Source organism: Rhinopithecus roxellana, chromosome 1 (genome assembly GCF_007565055.1).
Source record: "Rhinopithecus roxellana isolate Shanxi Qingling chromosome 1, ASM756505v1, whole genome shotgun sequence".
Taxonomy (NCBI): Eukaryota; Metazoa; Chordata; class Mammalia; order Primates; family Cercopithecidae; genus Rhinopithecus; species Rhinopithecus roxellana.
The window spans coordinates 150,425,183-150,450,327 of record NC_044549.1 but is presented as its reverse complement, the minus strand read 5'-3'; the positions used below and the strand labels follow the sequence as shown (position 1 = coordinate 150,450,327).

The 25,145-nt window shown below is 40.7% G+C and overlaps 1 protein-coding gene across 3 annotated transcripts in view; it reads right to left on the bottom strand.

The window, feature by feature from the left end:
* Positions 1 to 1,930: 1,930 nt before the first annotated feature.
* Positions 1,931 to 25,145, bottom strand: part of MB21D2 (Mab-21 domain containing 2) — a 122,066-nt gene continuing 98,851 nt past the window's right edge. For all 3 annotated transcript variants that reach the window (XM_010373010.2, XM_030932169.1, XM_030932166.1), the window contains exon 2: positions 1,931 to 4,770. In XM_010373010.2, coding sequence (XP_010371312.1) covers positions 3,506 to 4,770 — 1,265 coding nt within the window. In that variant the 3' untranslated portion in view covers positions 1,931 to 3,505. The remainder of the gene's footprint in view (positions 4,771 to 25,145) is intronic.

The window sequence follows — 25,145 nt, the reverse complement described above, 5'->3', positions numbered from 1 at the left end:
TAATTCTGTAATTTCAGAAATATTTTTAAAATGTCTGGTCCTGGCTCTACCCACTTCTAAACCAACCTTTACTGGCATCTTTGGATCTTCCATTTCAAAAGGGAAAGCCAGAGGACAGAGAATAACCTACTCTCAAAATAGGTGAAACAAGGCCTCACTGGAGAATTGAAGGCCTGTTGAGTAATAGCTTATAAATCCCCCCTGATCAAAAAGTCAGCCATGTATAATGTTAAAATTACGACTCCAGCCTTCAGGCATCGTATTCTGTGCTTGAAACAGAAGTGATTTTAACCAATCTTCTGCACTTCAGAAGGACAGACTGATTAGTAACTCAATGATTTGCTTAAACTGCAGATAAGAAAAGGTATTGGACTACATCCCATTTCTACCCCTCTCAACATCTGAGCCAAAAGTCCTACGTTACGGTACCAATAGGAAATTCCAGGAATTGTTTAAAGGATTTTTAAATTACTAGAGCCCAGAGGCCTCTGGACCTTTTTCAATAAGTTTAACCAAGAATTTGTACAGTGATCTTCACTAGGACTAGAAGTGGCAAAAACAAAACAAAACCAGGGTCAAGAGGATCTTTGAAACTAGTTTTTTTTTTTGTTTTTTTTTTTTTTGCCTATAATGGAATTTTGTCTGAAAACACGGCACTTAAAATATTGCAAATATTGCTAAGTGCATGTGAGACACCAGTTCAGAGAATAGTTATGGTAGTTTATAGTTTAAAGGAACAGTTGCTGTAATATGCTTGCTACTTTGATGGTTTATAACTATTTTAATCTACAAAGTGTAATGTAATGGTCAAAGTATGATACATTTTTAACAGGTGTTAATAGAAGCACAGTTATTATAGAGGCTTTTTTAATTAATCAAATCAGATAGCATAAACCAGCTCTTAGATAAAATACATGGTAACCCTGATACCTATCCCAAGAAAGAAAAGAGGCACACGACAGGCGCAATAGTTTAAATATACTGAAGTAGTTTGGTATACCAGTTTAAATATTTTGATGAGCCAAACTGGCTAAAATAATTTAAGTGTTGACTCATTTAACTAGGAAGTCTAGAGGAGGAGAGATCTAAGACTTGGAGGGTGTGGTGGGTCATGTTTTAATTCCCAACTCCCGTAACGCCATCCAACGTCAGCATCATCCTAAAGCTAGCTCTAGTCAAGACTGCCTGATACAAGATCAGAAAACCAAACGCCGCATGTTCTCACTCTTAAGTGGAAGTTGAACAATGAGAACACATGGACACAGGGAGGGGAATCACACACCAGGGCCTGTTGGGGAGTAGGGGGCTGGGGGAGGGATAACATTAGTGATGGGTTGATGGGTGCAGCAAACCACCCAGGGCGTGTGTATACCTATGTAACAAAACCGCACGTTCTGCACGTGTAACCCAGAACTTAAAGTATATGAAAAATAAATAAATACATAAATAAATAAAGATTGCATGACAGTTGTCAGTAGCAAAAGAATCCAAATGCTTTCTCTTCCATATCGGGGAGAGTGTATGTTTCTGTCCCGGCATTCCAACTTGGAATGCTAAGCATGGCCCTGACTGGAGCGGCTTACATCCTGTGTCCCTTGCTAATGTTGTGGCCAGGGAACCGGTTTGTGCAGACCGGCTTTTCCAATTATGATGCATTTCCAGTGCTGGGGATGACATCATTTCCTGAGAAGGACGAGGATCATGTGGAGGACAGACACCAGTAGTAAAACTGGGGAACGAGGAAGACTGAATGCTGGATGTTCACTATATGGACAACTCGTCTCAAAGACACTAGCAAGCCCACGGCTGTATTTATTGAAAACTGCTGTTAGTATAATACTAATAAGAAAATATACTAATATATAAATATACTAATATAATACTAATAAGAAAATAATTCCCAGATTACAAACTAACAACAACAACCAAATTTCAAGGCCAGTATGTTTCCTTTTTTATTATTTTTGTGTTTGACTTAGATGGTTGAATGTTTTCATTTTCATTTATAAGCATTACATTAATTTCCATGCAAAAACCCAAGATCGCGTATGTCTGATTTCAATTGGCCAAAATCCAATCCATGAGTTTGGACATTCAAGACCACAATGAACACGTTGCTTGACCTTTCCAGAGTAGACATCATGGGTGTCCTTTGAAAGATCAGCAGGCCTCCTGACCTCTTAAACACCAGTTTGCCATGAATCCATACGAAAACAGGGAGCCAATGCCTTACAGCACCGAAATCAGGCAAGCAACTTCATTCATGAAGACAGGACACCTCTATACCAAGGATGGCACCCACGGATATTTCCTGGTTCCTGCTCTATAGCAATATCTGCTTTTGAACAAACGTGGTACCTTCTATTTGGGGATTGTAAGTTCTTCCCGCCAGTTTTCCTCAAAACTCTCAGGAAGCGTTAGAGACTTTACAAAGAAAGCTTACCTCGACGACCCCAGAAGGAATAAATACAAAGACACCTACTTTATCAAGTATGTATTTTCCCCAGCTTTAGATGGAGTCAACATGTATAAAGCTTTAAAAACTTCTCTCAGTAAGACAGGAATCAGGAATATCAAAGAGGGTAAAACAGGACCCCACTATTGAAGGAGAACAAAGCAAATGCAAAGAAGCATTCCACTGATCGAGAGAAACGGGCAAAATGAAAAAATGACAGAATTTCAAGAGTGGTTGTTAATTTATATTGAAACACACTTTGCAGTTCTGACAATGGCAAAGATTAGTGCAAATAATAATTATAATGGTATGTTCTTTAATAGGATTTAAATAAGGCTTCGAATAATTACATATGCTAAAACTAACATTTGGAAACCGTAATTCTGTTTGGAAAACTCAAACACACCCTTCCAACCACTCCGTGTTCTCTGATTTGAGGACAATTACATTCAATGAAGTTGCTCCAAAACGCAATTTGTAGTATTATCACTTTCAAAGTTTCCACTGTTTGGTGGAAAACGGGGAAGCTACTCTGGTCACTGGTCAAAATAAATAAATCCAGCTAACACGCCAGGTAGTTCCCAGGTTCATATGATTCTCAAATATCAGTAGTGGTGAAAGCTCGCAAGAAAAAAAGGCAAAAGCAAAATAATAAAAATAATACGACAGAATCGTTAAGCGTCAGAAAGAGATTTGCCTCCTCTTACCCACGAACAAATTTGCACCGAGCACGAAACAAAAGAGCAAGAGGACTCACGGGCATTTTCATCTATGGCTCAAGATCTCCTTAAAAAGAAAAAGACTCCCACAAACTAAAGAGCATGACAATAACTACAAAGAGTAAACAATGAAATCAGAGGCAGAATATGAAATAGTAATATACTGTTTCAGAGCCTGCACCATCCTGCAGAACCAGGAAACTTAAAATTTGTTCTTAACAAATCCAATCTAGGCTGGATATGTAAAAAACAGAAAGATAGCATCATAAACCAACACGACACATGATCAGAGTTCAAGAACCAGGAAAAAAAAAAAAAAGTCAGCTAACACTCAGAAAAATTTGTCATCAATTCTGAAATGGGGCCTTGTGACATCGTCAGGATTGATAAAGACGGAGATTGACTTTCCCGGGTTCTCAGTCACTAGCTGCTGCAGTTTTTTTGCCAAACGGTCATCAGGCTGGTTGGGGTCCCCTCCATCGGACTGTGGGGAGGGGATGCTGGTGGTGCTACCTCGCCTCTGGAGCTCCAGTGTCAGCCGGTTGGCTGCCTTGACATGCTCAATGGCAGTGCGCAAGTGCTCTGCCGGGTCTGAGCGCACAGAGGACAGCTTCCGGGCATGAAGCATGACTGTCTCCTCAGACAGGTGTTCCAGCATGTTGCACTGAGGGATGAAATAATTGGGGCACATCTTGTTGACCAGACAGTGTTGCAGGTCATCGATGAGGCCCAGCAAAAAGTGGGCTGCATAGTCTTCTTGCGCCAAGTAGTTGGCAGGAAGTCTGTCGCAGGCCCAGAGCATCATGCTCCGCAGGTGATAGGGGCTAATAGCCTTGGGCCGGGACAGCAGTTTAATGATGATGGCTTTGCAGGCCTGATAGGCCTGCATGAGGCTGCTGGAGATGCACTTCTTCAACTGCACCTCGCTCCTGGCAAAGGACAGCCGCCATTCATTGTCCTTCTTACCCTTGTAGGAGCAAGCAGGCACCAAGTAAAATCCACTGATGACCTCTTCCTCAGTAATCTTCCCATCCCAAAAGTGGTTCTCCATGAGCCAGCTCTGGGCCACTGCAGGCCAACCTTTGAAAGACACCACAGGGACAATATCGTATAACATGCGGCTACTCCCTACACCCAGAATGATGGAGATGATGGTCCCATTTTTTTCTACCTTTTCCACCTTTGGCATCCCTCGCTGGGGTTTCTTCTGTATTTCTGATAGGACAATGCTGATAGAATCATAGAACCAGTCAGCCACTTTGGTAGGTGAGAAGAAGTAGTTGGTGGCACCATTGATGTGATCTACAATGGTGCAGCAGTCTTTCCATTTACTGATTGTCCCCTCATCAAAGAGCCGAAGGCTCAGCCAAGAGTGGCACAAGGCTGAGTGGCGCATGTCGAGTGTCACAGGCTGATTACGGTCATGCAGCTTGAGGGCTGGCACCAAGAGGGTAAAGTCCATATCATAGTCAGTCCCCCGGGCATAGACATTAAGCTCGTCTAAGTCCAGGTCCACCACGCCTTCCCGGACACCTCCAGAGAGCAACAGGTATTCATTAGCCACTGGAAGCTTTTGGTCCAGCTTTTGCACCATTCCTAGAAATAAAAAAGAAAAAAAAAAACAACACTATTATAGGAAGCACAGACATAAGAGTCTTATGCATGAATACAGAATGTTCTGAGGTTCCAAGAACCAAAATTCATTATCAGTACAAAATCAGATCTCAGGTTGCTGCACAGATCTGGTCAACAGTACTTTTACACTAGTGCTAGAATCCACCCTTTTCCAAATGGAAGAATGATGATAGATTCTTCTCTCTCAGTGAAAAGCAGTATCATTTTCAATAATAAACCAGAGCCCTTCTTCCCCCAGTCATCATCTCAGTTAATGGAACTGCCATCCACTCAGTTGTGCAGACTGAAAACCTCAGTACATTTCAACTCTTTGCTGCCCTTCTACTGCCAAATCTTTTCCATGAAACCTCTGCCAGGGTTTCTCACCTCCTTCCCTGTTCTCCATCTCTCCTGCCATCATAGGAGGTTCGGCCTTTTTTATCTCTTGCCAAAGCAGTTTTCCTTCCCCAGGCTCTTCGCACTTGACTTTTCGTTGTACCAGCAGTTCTCAGTGTGGGCTGGAGACACTTTCAGGGGTAATGAGTTCATAACTCTCTTTATAGTAATAATAACAACACATTGTTTGACTTTTTTTTTTTTTTTTTTAAAGAGACAGGGTCTTGCTATGTTGCCCAGGCTGGTCTCAAATTCCTGGTCTCAAGCAATTCTCCCACCTCGTCTTCCCCAAGTGCTGGGATTACAGGCATGAGCCACCATGCCCAGTCTTGTTTGACTTTTTTACTGTGTTGCCATTGTACTAATGGCACAAAAACAATGGAGGGTAAAATTCCCAGTGCTTTAGCAGCAGCCAAGACACTGATGCCAAACTGCACTAGCAGTCAGTAGATTCTTTACCACTGACATGCATTAGCAATTTTTTTAAAAACCCAGTTTTACTTAAGAAAATCCTTGACGAAGAAAAATAAGTTATTTTATTGAATCTCAACCTTTGAGCCATTAGAAAGATTATTTTCCTAATAGTCTGTGTGATGAAATGAAAGTAACCATAAGACCTCTCTTCCTTATACTGAAATAGGAAATCTGTTTTCAGGAAAAGCACTCACGTAACTGAGTTGTAAGCTGAACTAGCTTCTTTGTTCATGGAACACCATTTTTACTTTAAAGAACAATGGAAAACTATGGGCTATTTAGATTTGGGTATTTGGCAGATATTTGCTTCAAAAATGAACAAAATGAGTCTGGCTTCAAGGAAACTACTGACAATATTTATTGCCAATGATAAAATTGAAACTTCTAAGAGAATATTAAATTTAGAAAACTCCGCACCATGAGCGTGACATCTTCCCGAATTGTATACGTTTCTGATTAAATTGGCGGTGATATTAACGAATGTGATTTTTGATGAGACTGAGTCCTTTTGAGAACCATGTCTCATGTATTAAGCAGGCACAGAAGACTCCACGCATGCAGTAGGAACATAATTGAGGCTATGACTAAATGATAAGGTAACAAATGCATGAAATTAATAGGTGGATAGCATTAATAGATAGAATTAACATAAATACTTAAAGGCTAGACTTAAATGATTGTTCCATAAACAACATATACGTTTTCCCTCCTTCATTATATATGTGCTTATGCTTGATTCTCTGACAAACTACCAGCATCATCCTGTGATTTATTTAACAGCGTTTCCCCAAAGATCATAAAGACCTACCACAAATGATTATCATATTCCATTATTCATTGTAATTCATAGTTTGCTCTTCATAGGACAATCTCAAATCAAATAAACCATATGCATGTGTTTTGTTACTATTATCGTTATACTCTGAATGTTTGTGCCCCCCACTCACATGTTGAAATCCCAACTTTCAATGTGATAGTATTAGGAGCTGGGGCCTCTGGCAGGTGATTAGGCGTGAGAGTGGAGCCCTCATGGGCGGGATTGGTACTGTCATAAAAGAAACCTCAGAATGCTTCCTCACCCCTTCTGCCATGTGAGGACACAGCGAGAAGACAGCCATCTATGAACCAGGAAGCCGTCCCTCACCAGACAATGAATCGGCAGGCGCCTTGATCTTGGCTTTCTTGACCTCCAGAATGGTGAGAAATAAATCCCTGTTGTTTATAAGCTACTCAGTCCAGGTACTTTGATATAACAGCCTGAATGAACTAAGACAATTATACTTTAAAATTTAATGCTCATTTGTTAAATTGTGCTCTTTTTCACTCTTTAAAATCCTATTTTCCAAACCACATGAACCATGAAAAAGTCTTTTATTTAGTACCATTTCCTTACACACAGAAATATGGCACGTTATCATTTTCTTTTTAAAACCGTAAGTTAGCCAACATTATAGTGTCAACAATTCATCAGAAAGAACATCCAGCAAACCTGACTTCTTGGCTGTTTCTCACATTATCTGCACTGTGATATGGCATCCTGGTCCCTCTTCAATAAAGGACTTATCCCAGCTGCTTAAAGGCTATCCCTTAAGGATTGTCTCAGCTGCAGAAGGCCGTCTTCACCAGGTCAGGTCCTGTGGGCTGGGATGGGGGTTGCAGGTGCACATCCAGTAAATGACTGGTGTGGGAGTGTCCCAACTCAGGATACTCTGAAGGGCCATTCAAACTGAGTTCCCAGTGGGGTTGGCTGTGGCGAATGATGCGCCTGCAGGGAAGCTCAGCTTCTCCTACTTGAACCTGCTTCCTTCCCCACTTCGACAGGTGTAGATCCCAAGGGTGCTGCTTCATAAACATCCTAACTCCATTTCAGAGGCTGCTTCCTGAGAAACCCAGCATACTAAATATTATCCAAGCAAAACAGAAGATACTACCTACTACCCAAGCAAAAACCGTCTTCAGCATGGAAAATATGTTTTCTTTTTAAGCCAAACTTAATCCGGATTGAACGTTCTTATAAATGCCAAGACAAAGATCCGTTTCTCAAACGTCAGTATCTTTTAATATTAACCTCATCTTTGCCAGGTAAAGAAATACTACCACCCCACGTTTTGGTTATTGCTTTAAAGGATAAAATTGATTTCTCAGATTCAGATTAGGTTGTGAAAATCATTTTCATTATTTTATGAACTCACATATCGGAACAGTCAGTTTCAGTGAGATGTATTTGATAATGAAACAGTTTACTCCTCATTATTTCAAACATTCTTTCATTCTAGCATTCAGAATACCATAAATATACGTGAGAAACACTGTGAAATGCTGTTATGGTTAGTAAATAAGATCTGAATCTATTAAAGCTATATTGTTACTTGAGTACCACACTATTGCCTCCTCTTAGGCATAACTAACTCAAAATCCTATGTATCCTTTTGTCCTGGACAGAAGAAAACTGGTTTTGAGCCCACCAGCTACGACTTGTCTATCTAATCAGGGTAACTTGTGCATTAACAACCTAGAGATAATCTGTCTACAAAAGTGCCACTGAATTTTGCCTTGGATTGTCACAATTCTGTTTGGAGAGTCTTGGGTAAGCCACAGCCAAAACTCCCTTCTGCCCTCTGCTGGATTTAAGAAGTTTTAATGTGTTTTCACTTGTCAATATATACACTAGAAAATTCCACCAATGATAAAATATTCTCTTTCCTCCCAACTGATGCTTATGCATCTCGTTAAAATGTTGATCCTTTATTCAAAGGAGTCAACATCAAGTATTTGGCTAAATTCTAATTTTCAGGAGGTAGGGTAATTTTGAACACTTCTTATTCCTTTTAAAGTGAAGAAAGCCCTTTAGCAGCAGAAAGAATACTGCAGACACACATTTACTAAGCCCCTAGAAGTTAGAAACAAAGTCCCTAAGGCCACACTGTTCCAGAAGCTAATCCCTTCTTATATCCACATTTCCATTTAGCCTCCCTGAGCACATTAGTCTGCAATTTTACAAACAATATGGTAACACAACTCGAGCCTTCCCCAGCGTTATACAAGCCCAAATGTCTTCCTTGAAAACTTTCCTGGGCTAAGTTTAAGTGAAAATGAGCTGACATCAGCTATCATGGCAGATGGGTTGCCATGCAACCAAAACACAGGGCTGGAAGGGAAAAAGACAGAGGAGGGAAGAATTTCAACTGTACGCTTTGGCTGTACGGATCAGTTCCAACAAGTGCCATCTCTGCAATGATCCAAGGTTTATTTGTGTAATTATGGGAGGATAAGATCGAGTGACCCTGGCTGTTTAGCTGTGAGATTATCCAAAGGTAGGCATGGGAACAAAAGGAAGATGCACATACACCACTGAGCTTGTTAGCAGCAAAACAAAAAAAGAAGGATAGAGGATAGCTATTCCCTTGGGTGGGTCTCTTCTTCTCATGGAAGCACTGGCATGTGCTTGCTCTTAAGTAAAACTGCCACCCAACCTCCTTTCCTGTGATTCTCCATTTCTTGGTTTTAATATATTTCAGAGTTTTTACTTAGGAATATCTTAATAGTACCCTTTTATATAGATACTCAGGTCCTAAGTTTAAGGAATGTGTTTCATGTCATGCTTTCAGTTATCTGCTGATTATCTTTAGAATATCAAGTGAAAAATGGAACTCTGTCCCTGACTTCTTTATGTTCTAGTGAATAAAACTGTATCATATTCCACTAAATTGAAATTGCAAACCTTCATCGTGCAAACATATAATGCCAGATTGCTAATACTAGAGCACAAAAACTAAGTATCATTTCTTGTTGTCTTCACAACCCCACACTCCAGTAAGTCTGTGAAAACTCAGAGTTCAAGAAATACTAAGTAGATAAATCAAAATAGTACTTGTACAGATTTCTTTAAAACACACACACACACACACACACTTACATATTTGAAGGGAGAAAGATTTATAAAAAGTAAAATTTTTATGTCTTATAATTAAAGTTACAAAATTAGATAAATTTGATCTTTTTATACACTTTTGAAAATATATATATATATGCCTGAATATCTCAGTAATATTCATTGTTTCATATAAAAGAGCTTCATTTTTTGGCTCCAACTCATGTAGCACATACCAGTAACAAACAGTGCCTTATTCCGGCAGTAGGTTTTAATGGGAGGAAGGGTATAGGGTGGGATAATGTTGACAAAGTCCTTCTTTGATTCTGATGCATCCCGTAGGATAAGTCTCCTTGGTTGACAATAAACAATATAAAACCTTCCTATAAAAATATTATGGTTTATGTTTCCAGGGCGGAAGTATTTTCGTCAAACTCACTTGACATTCTGAGAAACATCTGAGAAGTGGGCACGGCCACCTTTTTCTAAGAAAGTCACTAATCTGTATAAAATAAAGCGGAGCGTGTCGTTCGGGGCGGCCGCCATGTTTGTCTTTAAAAAAAAAAAAAAAAAAAAAAAAAAGAAAGTCACTAATCTATGAAATTCTTCATGACCCCAGTTGGAAAAGGTTTTAGGCCTTTCCTCGTTCATGCCCAGAAATCATCTATCTGAAGGAAAAACTGGTTCCAAGAAGAGACATCACTCATTTGGGGTCATCTGGCCTTAGTGACAGATACCAGCATTGTTGCATTCCAACATTTGTGCAAAGATCAGAAAGGCACATACGTACTGATCTCCCCATGACAATGCACAGTGGCTTCAGAGGGAAGCAGCAGATTACTCACGGCAACGTGCCAGCTTTGCATTTTTACTGGTCAAATCTTTAGCGGGACCTGGGACAACGGGCAGAACATGTCTGACCATCCACACTTATCATAAGGAAGAAGGGGCCTGGCTTCCCTTGAGAGAGCCATTAGTATTCCCAAATAGACTGTAAGACCCTGGAAATACAGAAGCCAAAAATGGAGCTTTCCAGTTTTTCAATAATATTCTGAGTTATTAGTACTCACAATTATAATGTTTTATATGTCAAAGAGTCTGTTTTATTTTGCATAATTTGAGACAACTGCATATAATTTTACTTTTTAGAAAACTGATTAATTCACATATGGTAATGGCAATGCCCTACTGACCAGACTATATATATATATATATATATATATATATAGCTCCTAATACTATATATATACTACATATATATATATATAGTAAGAGGGCTCAGTCAAAAGATGTCTCTCAAAGGAATCTTTGCATTTCTCCATTTTGATACTGATATGTATGCAAGAACATTGGACTCAAGACAGGCTTGGGCTTGGATCCTGGGCTTGTCATTTACTATTTAAGTGAGGCTGACAAATTAACCTCTCTGAGCAATTCTTTATCTATTAAAAAACAAACAAATGGATGAAAAGTAAGTAAATGCATGTAAAAACCCACCCTTACAGGATTGCGATGAAATGTCTAAGCACATCGTAGTTATTTAGCTCATTTTCCCCATATGTTCTTCCCTTTTCCTACCACACATAAAACTGGAAGAGCAAATAACGCAGATTCCACAGAGTTATTTCAAAGGTTTAATTAAACAAGACAATCTATTTAAAGCCTCTAGCACATGCAAGGCACACAAAACATGTTAGAGGAAGGGAAATGAATGAAGTATTTGCTCCCTGGCTGTACCAAGACTGCTGCTAGCCAAGGCTGCTTTCTCTGAGTGGATGCCATCGTGTGGCACGACACACAGGGTGGCAGGCAGAGGACAGGCTGGATTCTAGCTCTTTCTTGTCCTCTCACCCAGGTATCCCATGGAATGAACACCCTGTACATCCTAGTGGAGGGTCTTGACCTGAACTCGTAAGTGAGCACTTTCGACACCTACTGTCATTGTGAGCTGTGTTCATGGTGTATCTTTCTTCCTAAACAAGATAACAATAGACAATCATCCCTTGGTCCCAGGACGCCGACATATGCTGAAATGTGTGCATACTCAAGTCCCATGGCTGACCTTGTGGAATCCGCTTATACAAGGTGGTCCTCTAAGTGGGTTTCATATCCTTTTCAAATAGTGTATTTTCAATCCGCATTTGATTGAAAAACAGCCACCTATAAGTGAACCTGTGCAGCTCAAACCTGTGTTGTTCAAGGGTCAACTGTGAAGCATCTGGCACAGTAACTCACAAAAAGGCATCGCAAATGAAAGATCCTATCTTAGGCGACATCTATAACCTCCTTGGGGTCAAGATTTTTTTGCTGCATTGCTAGTGTAGACTTTAGATTAGAAGGCACCTGCTTTTTGTGTGTACCATTTCTTTCAATCAACTTGAATACCTCATTAACCATAACCTAGGATTATGGAATTTGCTGCACAATATAATATGAAATCCTGTCAGCATATGAGTATAAAAGTGTTTACTAATAATCTAAAAGACGGGAAGAAAAAATCCCTCTCTAATCTTCCATTGTTTTCCTTCTTAAAAATTAAAACTGAAGGTCTTAAAAATTGGTGGGCTTTGTCAAAGTCTTACAAGCTATTTTAAACAGAATGAACATGAGTTAGACCTAGATTCAAGTCCAATTTATTCATGCCAACATCAACCACTGTGGACCTTGGTTTCCTTAAACAAAATTGTAGAATAACAACTGGTACAAGTTTGTTGGGTGGTCATGGGAATAAAATGAGAAAACGCACAACAAATTACTTAGGGTGTGGTTTTGTGCTTAGTTGGTGATCAGTAAACAGGGTTTGTTGGCACATGCATCCACATACCAATATATTATCAATATATATTTTTCCCATCAACTAAGTCCTGACCTTTCTTTCTTTTCAGTACTTAGGATAGTTTAAGAACTCATGGTTTTTGCCATTCAGAACTTACTGGCAAGACTCAAAAGAGAGTCTTATTAGTCCTACCTAGCAGCTTCCCAAAGTCACAATAGGGTACAAAAGTTACAGATTGACTTTTTATAAGAAGGGTGTTCACTTGAGAAGGCTCATTCTTGAAAAGCCAAAAAGAAAAAAAGTGAAAAGCAAGAGTAATGCCAATATGGTGTCAAACAGCTACATAAGGATACAGAAATATACCAGGGATGACCACGTTCATGCTCTCCTGCTCTTCACAAGAACCCATAAGCTTGTGATGGAGATATTTGGAACGAAGTCAAGTGTTGTACCCCATCACTGATCCTTTGCCCGGGACCCAGCTGGGTCCGGTTTCCATTCCTTTCTCACTTTGAGATGTATACGTAAACATCTCAAATTACTCCGTATACGTAAACATCTTAATTACTCTGAAACTGGAAAGCTGTGTTTAATTGGGGAGGAGAAGGGGGAAAGTCTACATTTTAGAAGAAAAATAATGAAGTAGGCCAAGTCCAAGAAATTGCAACAAAGATAGGATTCAAACCTCAGATTTTACGTATTCATGCAGTAAGTATGAGCGTCTCCGATGAGCCAGTACTGTGCTAGACACTGAAGAGACAAAGGTGAAGAGAAACACACCACCCCCACTGCATAATGCTGATTATTTAGTGAGAAAGCCAAGTGTTAATTGTATCAATCAGGATAGGTGAAATTATGCTGAGTAACAAAGGTAATATCTCAATGACTCAAAACAACCAAGTTTTATTTTTCATTCACACTAGACGACCCTCCAGGGTGCGTGGGGTGGAAGGGATTGGGGGTGCTTTTCTTTCCTTAATTGAGGACCCAGATGGGTAGAGCAAACCATGTCTAGAAAGAACTTCACAGTCACTCTACTGGAGGAAAAGAAGGCTCTGGAGGTTCTCTTTTTGGCAGTTAAATGCTCTGGCATGGAAATGACGTACATCATTTTCATACACAAATCACTGGTCAAACTAGTCACACGGTCCCATCCACACCCATGAAAGAAAGCACAAGTCTACCACATGCTGGGAGAACTGAGAATCTGTGATATGCAGCATGAACAGCTCCCACACTAATCAGATAATTACACACGAATCAACATGTGATTAGAAACTGAGATAACAGCACTGAAGGAAACGAATAAGGTCCTAGCCAAAATGCATAAGAGGAGGAGTGAAAATTGTTTAGCCTGAAAAACAGAAAATTCAAAAAGGCCATGAGAGCCATCTTCAAATATCTGGTAAGTTGTGCTAGTAAAGAAGAAACAGAATTTACCTATATGGTTTCACTGAGTAGAACACATAAGAGACGTTTTCAGTGTAATGTTGTATACTCATCCATCAGGCAGAATTTTCTAGCAATGCTGCCTGTGGAGGCAGTACCTTTCCTATCCCAAGAGAGGATCAATCAGAATCTTCAGCAGGGATGGAGTCTCAGTATAGATGTCTTCCAAGGTGGCTGCCCATCCCAAGAACCTACTACTTAAGACAGACAACTATAACATAGACTTCCAGAGCCACCTATGACCATCCAGTGTGGGCCCAGTCACAGTGGCTGTAAGAAGACCATACTCTGAGCATTACGCCCAAAGTCTGGATGCTGCCCTTCCTTCTCATCTGGCCTACTCTATGTCATTTGTAACCTGCAGCCCTGCTGCTGTCACATCCTCCAGTCAACTTCACCAACTTTACAAAGCGATAACTAGCACTAGCAATGACACACATAACAGCAAAAGAAGAGCTGAATTTATAGTACACGTTTTAAGTACATACATCTCATGACAAGGACTCTCTGAGAAGGGCACAAACATTCATGCCACTACCATGCACTAAGGCACAGGTTGAATGCTTTACCTGTGTCATCTTGTTCAATCTTCTTGGCCCTTTCAAGTGGGCAATAGTGTTCCCCCACTCCCTTTTTTTATGAGACGGAGTCTCGCTCTGTCACCAGCTGGAGTGCAGTGGCGCAATCTCGGCTCACTGCAATCTCCATCTCCCGGGTTCAAGCGATTCTCCTGTCTCAGCCTACCAAGTAGCTGGGACTAGAGGTGTGCACCACCACGTCTGGCTAATTTTTGTATTTTTAGTAGAGACGGGGTTTCACCACATTGGCCAGGATGGTCTGGATCTTTTGACCTCGTGATCCACCTGCCTAGACTTCCCAAAGTGCTGGGATTACAGGCGTGAGCCACCATGCCCAGCCTAGTGTCCCCATTTTACAGATAAGAAAATTAAGAAAAATAGCAGTCAAATAAATTGTTTATGTCCATGATAGCTGATTCTATGCTGCTTTCTTGTATTAAACAGGCTTTCCTAGGAGAGAATAAACAATGTAATACTTTGGGCCTTTAGAACTGCCACATAAACAGTATAGGAAACAGTAAGTAGAAATTTATTTCTCCATCCAAAAATGGAACAAATTCTATTTTGGAGTAAACAGATTTCTAGAGCAGATTAAAAACTGACTTTAGTCATCTGTGGGGAATAAAGTATATGAGCAAATGGGTCAAGGATCATCGGAAAGAGATGATTATAAATAACATTATAAAAAGATACTTAGTGCTGAGACACACAGCTATGTGCGTGCACATGTGTGCAAGTGTGTATGTGTTGCATACTTAGCTCTTGGACAACTTTCAAAGAACATTCCACAAGCATTTTAATCACAACGGCATCCCTGAAATTCTTTCAGGCTCCCAGGACAAACTCTGAAAACATTCCCACATATTCAGATGTGTAGTCTAAGAGGTTATTTTAACCCAACATCAGAGCCTTAATTTGAAGGTCGTACCCCCTAAGTTTCTACTACTAGGTTGAGGAGGCAGGTGGAGGTAGCCAGGAACCTGATTGCCAAAAACATACTAACCACAAGGTCAGGAACTTTTATTGAACTCTGAAGCAAGAAAGTCTTTTCCCTTTACAGACACAGCAGTATCTATCACGGTCACATTTTGTGTCTGTACAAAACTCTTATCAGGCACCCTGAGATATGGAGAAACAAACAAAGAATTCTGTGTCTTCTCTAAAAACAAAAACTGGTATCCATCAAACTGTGATAAGGGATAATGCTCCTTGTGACCAGCACCCTAAAAAAACGTGTCACTATCCATGTAAAAGAGACCCTGAATCGGTGATCTACAATACACATTCGAATCTGCTAAATTAGCTTAAAAATGATCCCAATTTATAGAAAGAAGCCTCCTCCAAAGGACTTACAAACTCTCATTGGCAAGTCAAAGAAGACCCTGTCTTACTTTAGAGAAGTTTACTAACTTTGTAAACTTAGAAATTTTCAAACATATACACTGGTAGGTATAATAGTATAATAAATTCCCACATATCCATCACCTAACTTCAACAATTACGTTTGCCATTCTTATTTCATTTATTCCATTTTTTTGGCCTAGTATGTTAAGGTAAATCTCAGACAACCTATAATTTTACCCATAAACAATACTTTCTCAATTAGACAAAGACATTTGTCTAAAAGAGACTTTTTAAGTATAACCACCACTCTCATATCTAAACAAAATGAATAACAGTTCCTTGTTATTACAAACCTCACTTGAATTTACATTGTTCCTAATATATGAGTACGCTTGTGTGTGTGCGCACGTACACATGCATGTGACTTTGTTGATATCCTGCCCTGTGTCCCCAGCCCATCCCTGGGTCCACTTGCAGCTGTGACAGGCAGTCCCCCAGATGTTCCCAGCCCGTCTCCTCAAGTGCCAGTGACTCTGCCCCTTTGCCTAAGGGCAACCTCTCTCCAGCCACTGCCAGGAGTGCAGGGGAGTTAATGCAAGAGAACCGACACCGTTGGGGCAACTGTCAACCAATGGGGCAGAATCAGTAGATAAATGCCCTGGCTTCCCCAGACTCTTCCCCAGTGGGCGATTCTACACTGGGTTTTACACAACCTCTCAGATTAACCCATTCAATTGCTTATTAATAGACAGAACCTTTATTGGCTTTTCTCCCTTCTGTCTCAATTGCTCTGTTCCCTCACTCCTGTTTCTTTGTGTCACCTCCCAAGTGAACTACCACAGCAAAGTAATTCTTGTTTCTGGAACTGTAGTGGGTGGGGGGTGTAAATCAGGGACAGACAGGCTCATGTCTGTTAATAATTCTTGATGAAATTATATTTCATATGGACAACTGGCCATGTGCCTGGAAGCCTAAGCTGATGATAAGGGATTACTTGCTCCTTCCCACAATCAGTTAGAGATTCATGACACGTCTTATAAAACTAGATCTGAGAACAATTCTCAAAAATAGTTCATTAGCCTTCTCAGAGCAGCAAGCTTGCTTTTCTGTGCATTTACAGCTAGCATCTTCCCTATTATTTCTGGCTTTGTTGTCATCTCAATTCTCCTCACCTCCCAAGGGATATTTTTAAGACCTCTGGAAAGCTTTGGAGAGGTGAAAATCCATATATTCTTCAGATACAGGCATTTTTTCCCTTAAATTCCAAAGAGAACAATGGGGATTAAGGTTGGGGAAGGTGAATTAAAAAAAAGAACTCACTCCAGGAACCAACCTTCGGAGTGGAGTTTTGTTCAAACAGACTCACCTTACTCATACATAAAAGCCTCAAGCCAAATTTAAAGACCAAAACGACCTTTCTCTTTCAGCCTCTGTTGACGATTATTCTGTTTCTATTCCTCTAAATTGTACAGAAATAATTCTAAATGATATGTTTAGTCTCTTTGTTCAATCACCTTTTGCCCGTACTTTCTTTTGTGTGTGTTTAGTTTTTTTTTTTTTTCTTTATTGTTATTATTATTATTATTTAGGAGATGGAGTCTCACTCTGTTGCCCAGGCTGGAGTGCAGTGGCACGATCTTGGCTCACTGAAACCTCTGATTCCCAGGTTCAAGCAATTCTCCTGCCTCAGTCCCCCAAGTAGCTGGGACTACAGACGTGCGCCACCACATCCGGCTAATTTTTGTATTTTTAGTAGAGACAGGGTTTCACTATGCTGATCAGGCTGGTCTCAAACTCCTGACCTCAAATAATCCGCCCACCTCGGCCTCCCAAACTGCTGGGATTACAGGCATGAGCCACCATGCCCGGCCCATACTTTTTTTTAGTGTAGTGCTTACACTAATTATCAATTATGTGTTTACCTGTCAGTGTCCCTCTGATGACTTGTATATCTCCCACCCTAACACAAGAGAAGTTCAGCAGAGTAAGCTGAATCAATAAACAGATGGTGTAGCCTAATTACATAGTTTACTAAAATAAACTCTTTTTTTTTTTTTTTTTTTGAGACAGAGTCTCGCTCTGTTGCTCAGGCTGGAGTGCAGTGGCGCGATCTCAGCTCACTGCAAGCTCTGCCTCCCGGGTTCCCACCATTCTCCTGCCTCAGCCTCCCGAGTAGCTGGGACTACAGGCACCCACCACCTCGTCCAGCTAATTGTTTGTATTTTTAGTAGAGACGGGGTTTCACCATGTTAGCCAGGATGGTCTCGATCTCCTGACCTCGTGATCCGCTGCCTCGGCCTCCCAAAGTGCTGGGATTACAGGCGTGAGCCACCGCGCCTGGCCAATAAAGTCTATCTTTATAGAGGATGAAACCATCAGGTGATATACTTAGACTGACAACACTGTCATTGTGAGACATGATGAAAGGCTCCAGAGCCTCTATATCTGCAAGCAAGGGAATCATATCACATGCTCAGAAGAGATGAAGGAGAAGCTAGCAGCTTGTTAATGAACTGTACTGTAACTACACAGACACGTCTCCTCTTGTTCTTTGAGGATAATTTAGCTCTAGGACATTCTCCAAAGCACCAATTTTTAGTCAACAACCTCATCAGGGAAGCAGGAGAAAAGTTACTATATAACTATAGTGTGATCTATGATCAAAGTCTAATACCTGATTTCTAAAAAGATTAAAACCATGTATTTTTTCCCTTGATGTGTTAGTGGAGAACCTATAAATCAATGGATTCCTTACTAAGCCATTCCCAAAAACTGCCAGGAGATGGCATCCACACTCTACTCATTTCTTAAGAGTTTCTAGCTGGGCTCCGACGTCTTACAATTCTAGAGTAAAATCTTCGGGAAAACAAGCTCACCAACGGGCTAAAATGTGATAAGCCTACGTTAAAAGCATCAGTCCCAGGCCTATTTACTTTGAGGTTCCACCCAGTGACTTTTCCGTTTAGTTCCCCTGAGAAAATCCTCCTGATAATTTAGGAGCTGAAGGGATCATCCAGGTTGAGCCAAGACTCAAAGATGCTTTGTCTTGGCAAGCAACATGGCTGACAACGGGTTCCCAACGCATATTCAAGAGCTCTTTGCAAGGCAGAGTGGTCCGCTTGCACTTACTGCAGCTAATTTTTTTTTCTTTAGTGAATAAAGCTTCAGGTTCCAGGAATAAAAGAAAAAGAAGTCAGAGGAAACAGCCTTTGATGTTATGAGGTTAAGACACTACTCTTCCTTCTAGACTGTTTCATTCTGACTACAAGTGAATAAATACATTGAAGACTTTAGGAGCTCAGATGATTAATAAAAAGAAAATGTTTTAACCTGTCTTCAATCAAGTCAAAATAAACAATACATCTATTGTATGATGCTTTGCAGTTTCCAGAGAATAGCCACAATCATTTTCCCATTTGTTCCCTATAATTACTTGAAGAGGAGCTCCAGAATTCTCACTGCAGGGATGTGGAAGCTAAGGCTCCTGGCCCTAAGTAACGAGTCAAGATGAGTACACAGAGTATCCACCTAGTTCTTTGGCCTAAACCAGACTAAAACTCATCTGACCACACACAATTATGTTGAAGGAAAGATCGAGTGATCATTTTTTTTCCCCATCAAGTTGTCAATTTGTTGCAAGGTGGGAGAAAGGACTCCAACTGTACAGCATGCTCTATTGGGAGGAATCTATGACAGTTAGAGCCAGACTGCCTGGGTTACTGATAAGATTCCCTTCTTTCCTTACCTATGCCAGCAAAATAAACACACATCCTTCCTGAAAAATAACTTGTCTTTAAGTGTCGATAGCCAAGTGCTTAATAGCTATTAATCAATTTTCCACAAGGCTTATTCACAATGACCTCCTGCTTCTATTGTTTTTGCCCTCATTTAAATAAGTAAATGTTATTTCAAATAAGAATTTCCTCAATCTAGTTTTCAAATCACAAATCAGTAATATCCTAAAAACATGCCATTTTGGAAAATAATGAGTATGTTATTAAGTCTTAGAAGTATTTCCATCATGTAAAGCTGGAATATTCGATACATCCAGAAGTTCAGATTAGTACGGCTACACCTATCACTGTAATTTAAGAAAGGACTAAGGGATCAAATGAGTTTTTCCAAGGAGAACAGACATAAAAAAAAATACTGACAGGCTAACAGACTAATAAAGAGCTGAATCTGCGGAGACAGAATTGCCCACCTGATCACTGCTTTCAGTATGTGGGTAAAAACATACTTTATTGTTTGAGCTTGAAAATGTTCAGACCAAAAGAAGTCAAGACTTAAAATAACCAGCCAAAGCCCTCTGCAGAAGTTGAAATTTGCAGTTTAAAAGCACGGGTAGATCATTTAAGAGGGCAAAGCTGCAGTGTTTTTAAATCCATGCCTGCTCAATAAAAAAAGTCTTAGACAAAGTCAAAGATGAGTCTCGTAATGCTGACATGGGAAAGTCATATTTTGAGAGCTGGCTTTTTTCATCTACTTTCCCCCAACCATCTAAAAATGGAGCAAGTCGGTGGATGAATAGTGGCATTCAAGTATTCTAGCCAGAAATTATTAACCAAATGATGGCTACTAAGGGAGAAATTGAGCCAGAACTGACTTTCAAGGTTATTTATTCCAACTGCCATGGTACATATGAGGTTGCTAAGGCCCAAAAAGTAAAGGTGACACAGCACTGCACCTGGCACAGGTGCTAGAAATAGAACCCAAAGTCCTTGATTCTCAATCCAGAACTCTCTACTTCATATATTGCTCTCAAACCGCGAGGCTTGTTAAAAATGCAGGTTCCCATGTCTCACCCCACAAGGACGGAAGCATAATCTCCAAGGAGACATGTGTTTAAAACTAGCAATGTTGAAATGCTTTTAAACATTGAGACTGCCTCTCTCTCAATTTCAAAGTAGAAAGTTTAACTGCAAGAAATCAGTCAAGGCAAAGCTGTCAAGTTAGAGGAAGGAATTTACTGTCTCAGTCATTCTCTAAGATCTTGAAGAGCTGAGATTGGCTACTCGTCGAATCAGGAAAGACACCTTTGGCGGGCTTTTGGAAACATGGTAGTGATTGAGATTCAGGAGGGATGTGGCAGGTCTCATTCTGTACCACCAGGGAATTCATTCATCTCTAACCACCCAGGTATTCATTCACTTTGAAAGAAAATGATGCATTTGTGCTAGATTTCTGCTATTTTTTCAGGGCCTGTTATCTCCCTCTACCCATCAGATAGGGAAGGATTTTTGTCCTCTATTCAACCTCAAGCATAGACAAAGTGATTGCATCACCGGCCGAATCCTTAAGGACAACTGGCGCTCATACCACACTTTGCATGGGAGCACATATGTGGGTCAGTGAGTATCAAGTGTCGAGCTGACTTGGCAGCCAAGCAATACACCTGCAGTGATGGGCACAATTACAGCTCAGCTCTCAAAACCAAAGATCACACAGTTTGAATAGAGGTGTACAATTTCCAAAGCTATCAATTGTCCCAGAGTTGAATTTAGAGATGATAGATTAAATACAGACACCTGTATTTATACTGTGTCCCTTCCAAAAGTCCAGTTTGGGTTTTATAGTGAAGCAGCAAAAAGACTAGAGGACAATTTTTTTTTTTTTAAGATGGTGCCGACTTGAAAAAGGTTATTAAAGGACTCAGGTGTGCTACGATTGTGAGATGCAAAAATCCCATTTTTAAGATAGTGATGAAAAATTCCATAATTCCAGTCTAAAAAGAGGTGGTTTGAGGAGAAACTCGCCAGTAAAATCATATGAAGTTTTCAGTCTTTCCACTAGAGGTCATGCCTTCCTAATTTTTCTTTAGTTATTGGACTGGCTCCAACCCAAAAAGTAAGGCCTGAGGTTGAACACACATTTTTAAAATTAATACCTGATTTTACTGGTATGCTTTCAACGTGAGTCAGAACACAGTGCTTCTTGCTGGTGAATTTCAAATGCCCACATGCTGTTTGCAGCAATGCTGCTGTCATGATGGGATGTCACATCTGTCGTTGATAAGATTCACAGCTTTGAGGTGAACAAGGAAGACAGAAAAGAAGGATGCCAGAAGAGATGATGTGGATGACGTGACAGAAAGATTATTAATTTAGGATACAGGCAAGCTTGAATGTGGACCTTAGCTTCATGATTTATTAGCTGTGTGACATTTGGATAAGTTACTTGACTTTCTGAAACTTCAGTTTCTTCATTAAAAAAAAAAAAAATTGGGGTAATATCAATCTTTCTCACAAGGTTCTTGTGACACTTGACTGAAACAGTTACATAAAGCTCCAAGTACAGTTTCTGGAACTTTGCAATACTGAGAAAATGTAATTGCATTTTTAAAATCACATTCTGTTCACACGTCTGTAGGTTAATGAATAACACTCTTCTTTATCCTGTTATTTGGGCATCTGACTTTTAAAAATAAATATTCCAATATTTTTTCTATATATTCTACCACCTCCCTCCTTTTCTTTTAATTTTAGTTTTTAATAAGTAATGTAGTCATGTGGTTCAACATTCAACAGCACAGATGTGACTTTGGAGGGGAGGATCTGTGTTTGAGTCACCCCTTTATTACCAAGAGCTCCTCATGCAGTGCTTTGTAATGCAAGTAACTGTGTGTCAAGTAATGTGGGTTGAGTGGGTGAAACCTCTTGACAACTCTGTCAGCTTTGTAAGGGACAGAAAACACTTTGAATGAAAAATTACCACAAAGCATCTGGTAGACAGGAGAGAGGGAAGGAGGGAAGGAAGAAGGGAAAGAAGAGAGAGAGAAAGGAAGGGAAAAAACAGACATACTGATTTAGCTTTATATCGTCTTTTACAGGACTCAATGATGACAGCTAGCATCACTGCAAGCAGTAAATCCGTCATCATTAAACAGGTACCACCAGAGCCCTGCACCATCATTCAGTTGACAAATACTTCAGATTCTATCCCTAAAATGTTTGTGGTGTAGTGTGCTCCCTGCATACCCCATGCCACTGTGTGTCACTGTAACAGTCCAGCCAGGGTCCTCACATCTCTCACAGGGACAACTAACTGCAATACCTCCGAACTACACTCTGCTCCCACCAGCGCATCCAGCATAGGCTGCCAGACGGAGCTTCTTGAAAGATGGGTTCTAATGACATCACTCACCTGCTCAAAATCCTTGCACGGTGCCGGTGCCCCCATCTCCGTAGCCAAGCCCTCCCACACCCTGAGGCCAACCTCCATTTTCGTCCCTGTCTTAACCGCTCCCCTATGTTCTGAATTGTCTCCAACCCCCAAATGGATCCCCCACAATATGCTAGTCCCCCAAATATGTCCAGTGCTTTCCAGTCCCCAAGCCTCTACTTGTTCTCTTCTGTGTTACCCTCCCTCCTCCTTGCCTGCTGAAATCCTGCCAATTCTACCCACCTAAAAGCTTTTGCCTCCTCACCCTCCACAATCATACACATTATTTCCTGTCCCCCTTCATACAGCATTTGTACTACAGCTATCTGAGCTCATTCTCATGTCTCACACGAGACGATGAGTGTTTTGAAGACAGGAATGGAGCCTTTTTTTTTTTTTTTTTTTTTATTTTATTTTTATTTTTATTTTTTGAGACAGAGTCTGGCTCTGTCACCTAGGCTGGAGTGCAGTGGCCGGATCTCAGCTCACTGCAAGCTCTGTCTCCCGGGTTCACACCATTCTCCTGCCTCAGCCTCCCAAGTAGCTGGGACTACAGGCGCCTGCCACCAGGCCCGGCTAATTTTTTGTATTTTTAGTAGAGATGGGGTTTCACCGTGTTGGCCAGGATGGTCTCGATCTCCTGACCTCGTGATCCGCCCGTCTCGGCCTCCCAAAGTGCTGGGATTACAGGCATGAGCCACCGCGCCCAGCAGGAATGGAGCCTTATTCACCTGCATCCCCGTGTGCTGTGTGTCTGGGGTTTAGGCCACTGAGATTAGAAACAGTCCAACCTGCTACAGAATATGTCACGGTAACATGAACTGCTTGTACAGGACTGGCAAACAGGAAAATGACGTCAGCACAATTAAAAGTTGTATTGCTTTCACATGCAATTTTCCTAGAATGCTAATATTTTGTACAATCAAGAATTAGCAGCTAAAAAAATGTACTCAAACACAGAACACAGCAAGTCACAGAGTCCTCAGCTCAGACGGACATGTGGTTCTTGGTTCAGAAATCATGTGGCGTTTCTTTTTGTATTGTTGCCTACAATCTTACTTCACTGTATCCTTGTCTCCAAAATTCAACAACTTAATCTCTTCCTTACAATTCATCAAGCCATCTTCAACCATTTTTAAAGGTAAAGTCCTTTTTAGTGTAGTATTTCTTTATCTTTTCGTGTTTCTTTTGCTTTTGTTAATGTCCTGCTTACAAAGTCAAATAGGTTTGGGGTGATACGCTCATAACCCTGCTTTTCCTGTAAGTCATGCTTGTTTTCAGAATGCAATTGTGCAGAATATGAAGATTTTAAGGAATATATATACTATATTGTTATATACGTACCTAGACCAGTGCTCAGTTGGAGATAGAAGGCCAACTGCTGGTCTTAATCAATGAATGATTACAAGGTCCCTCAATACAGTTCCCTTGAATGTCAATTGTTGGAGCCAGCTCTCACCTAACTGAATATCCGAGAGGCAGGAATTGAGCTTTTTTTGCTAGAATCTGAACTGCCAATGCAAACGCTCTTGGGTAAGACAGGCTGACCTGACCTGGCAGTGGAATATAAGTGACTCATAGTTTTCCTGGAGAGCTGAGCATGTCTGAAGAATGCTAGGTCTCAGGGCTGCTGAAGAGGGAGAGGCCATCTGGGGGCAAAAGGGAAGGGAGAAGAAGAAAAGAGAGATAGGAATCAATGTTTACAGAGTATCTGCTAAGGCCCAGTTATACTATATATTAAGATTTACATGCAAACATCTTTGAGACTTAATCCTCAATTGACATGTAGAAAGTCAGGCTCAGTGGTGACGCAGTTTGCCCACAGTGACTAACACAGGGTTGCCTGAATCCAAAACACTGGCTTTTCACGGCACTGGTGGTTTCCAAACCTAGCTCGAGGGCTGCACCTCCGGAGGAGCCCTGTGAGAAGCAGAGGGTGGAGGTGGAAGATGAAGTGCAAGGAAAGAATGTGAGAGTCAAGTGAGCAGAACCTGGGCTCCCTACCCCCGCTTCAACCACGTGGATCGGTTTTACACACTGGGCTTCCTCTCATGCTTCTATTCGAAGGAAGAGTCCTATAGTTTTAAAAGGGAGATGGGGAAGGATTAGAAAATCACTGCATCATATCAAGCTGCCTATTTCCCAATTCTGCCTGAGGCTGGCCCCTCAGCAGAAAAATAAATCAGTGCTTACAAAAGATCTTCTATGCAGACCACTGTTGGAGGGGTCCCCAAGTCCCTTCTCTAATCATTCCAAAGCTGTCTAAAAGGACTTTACTTTTCACCAACTATACTCACTTGTTCAACTA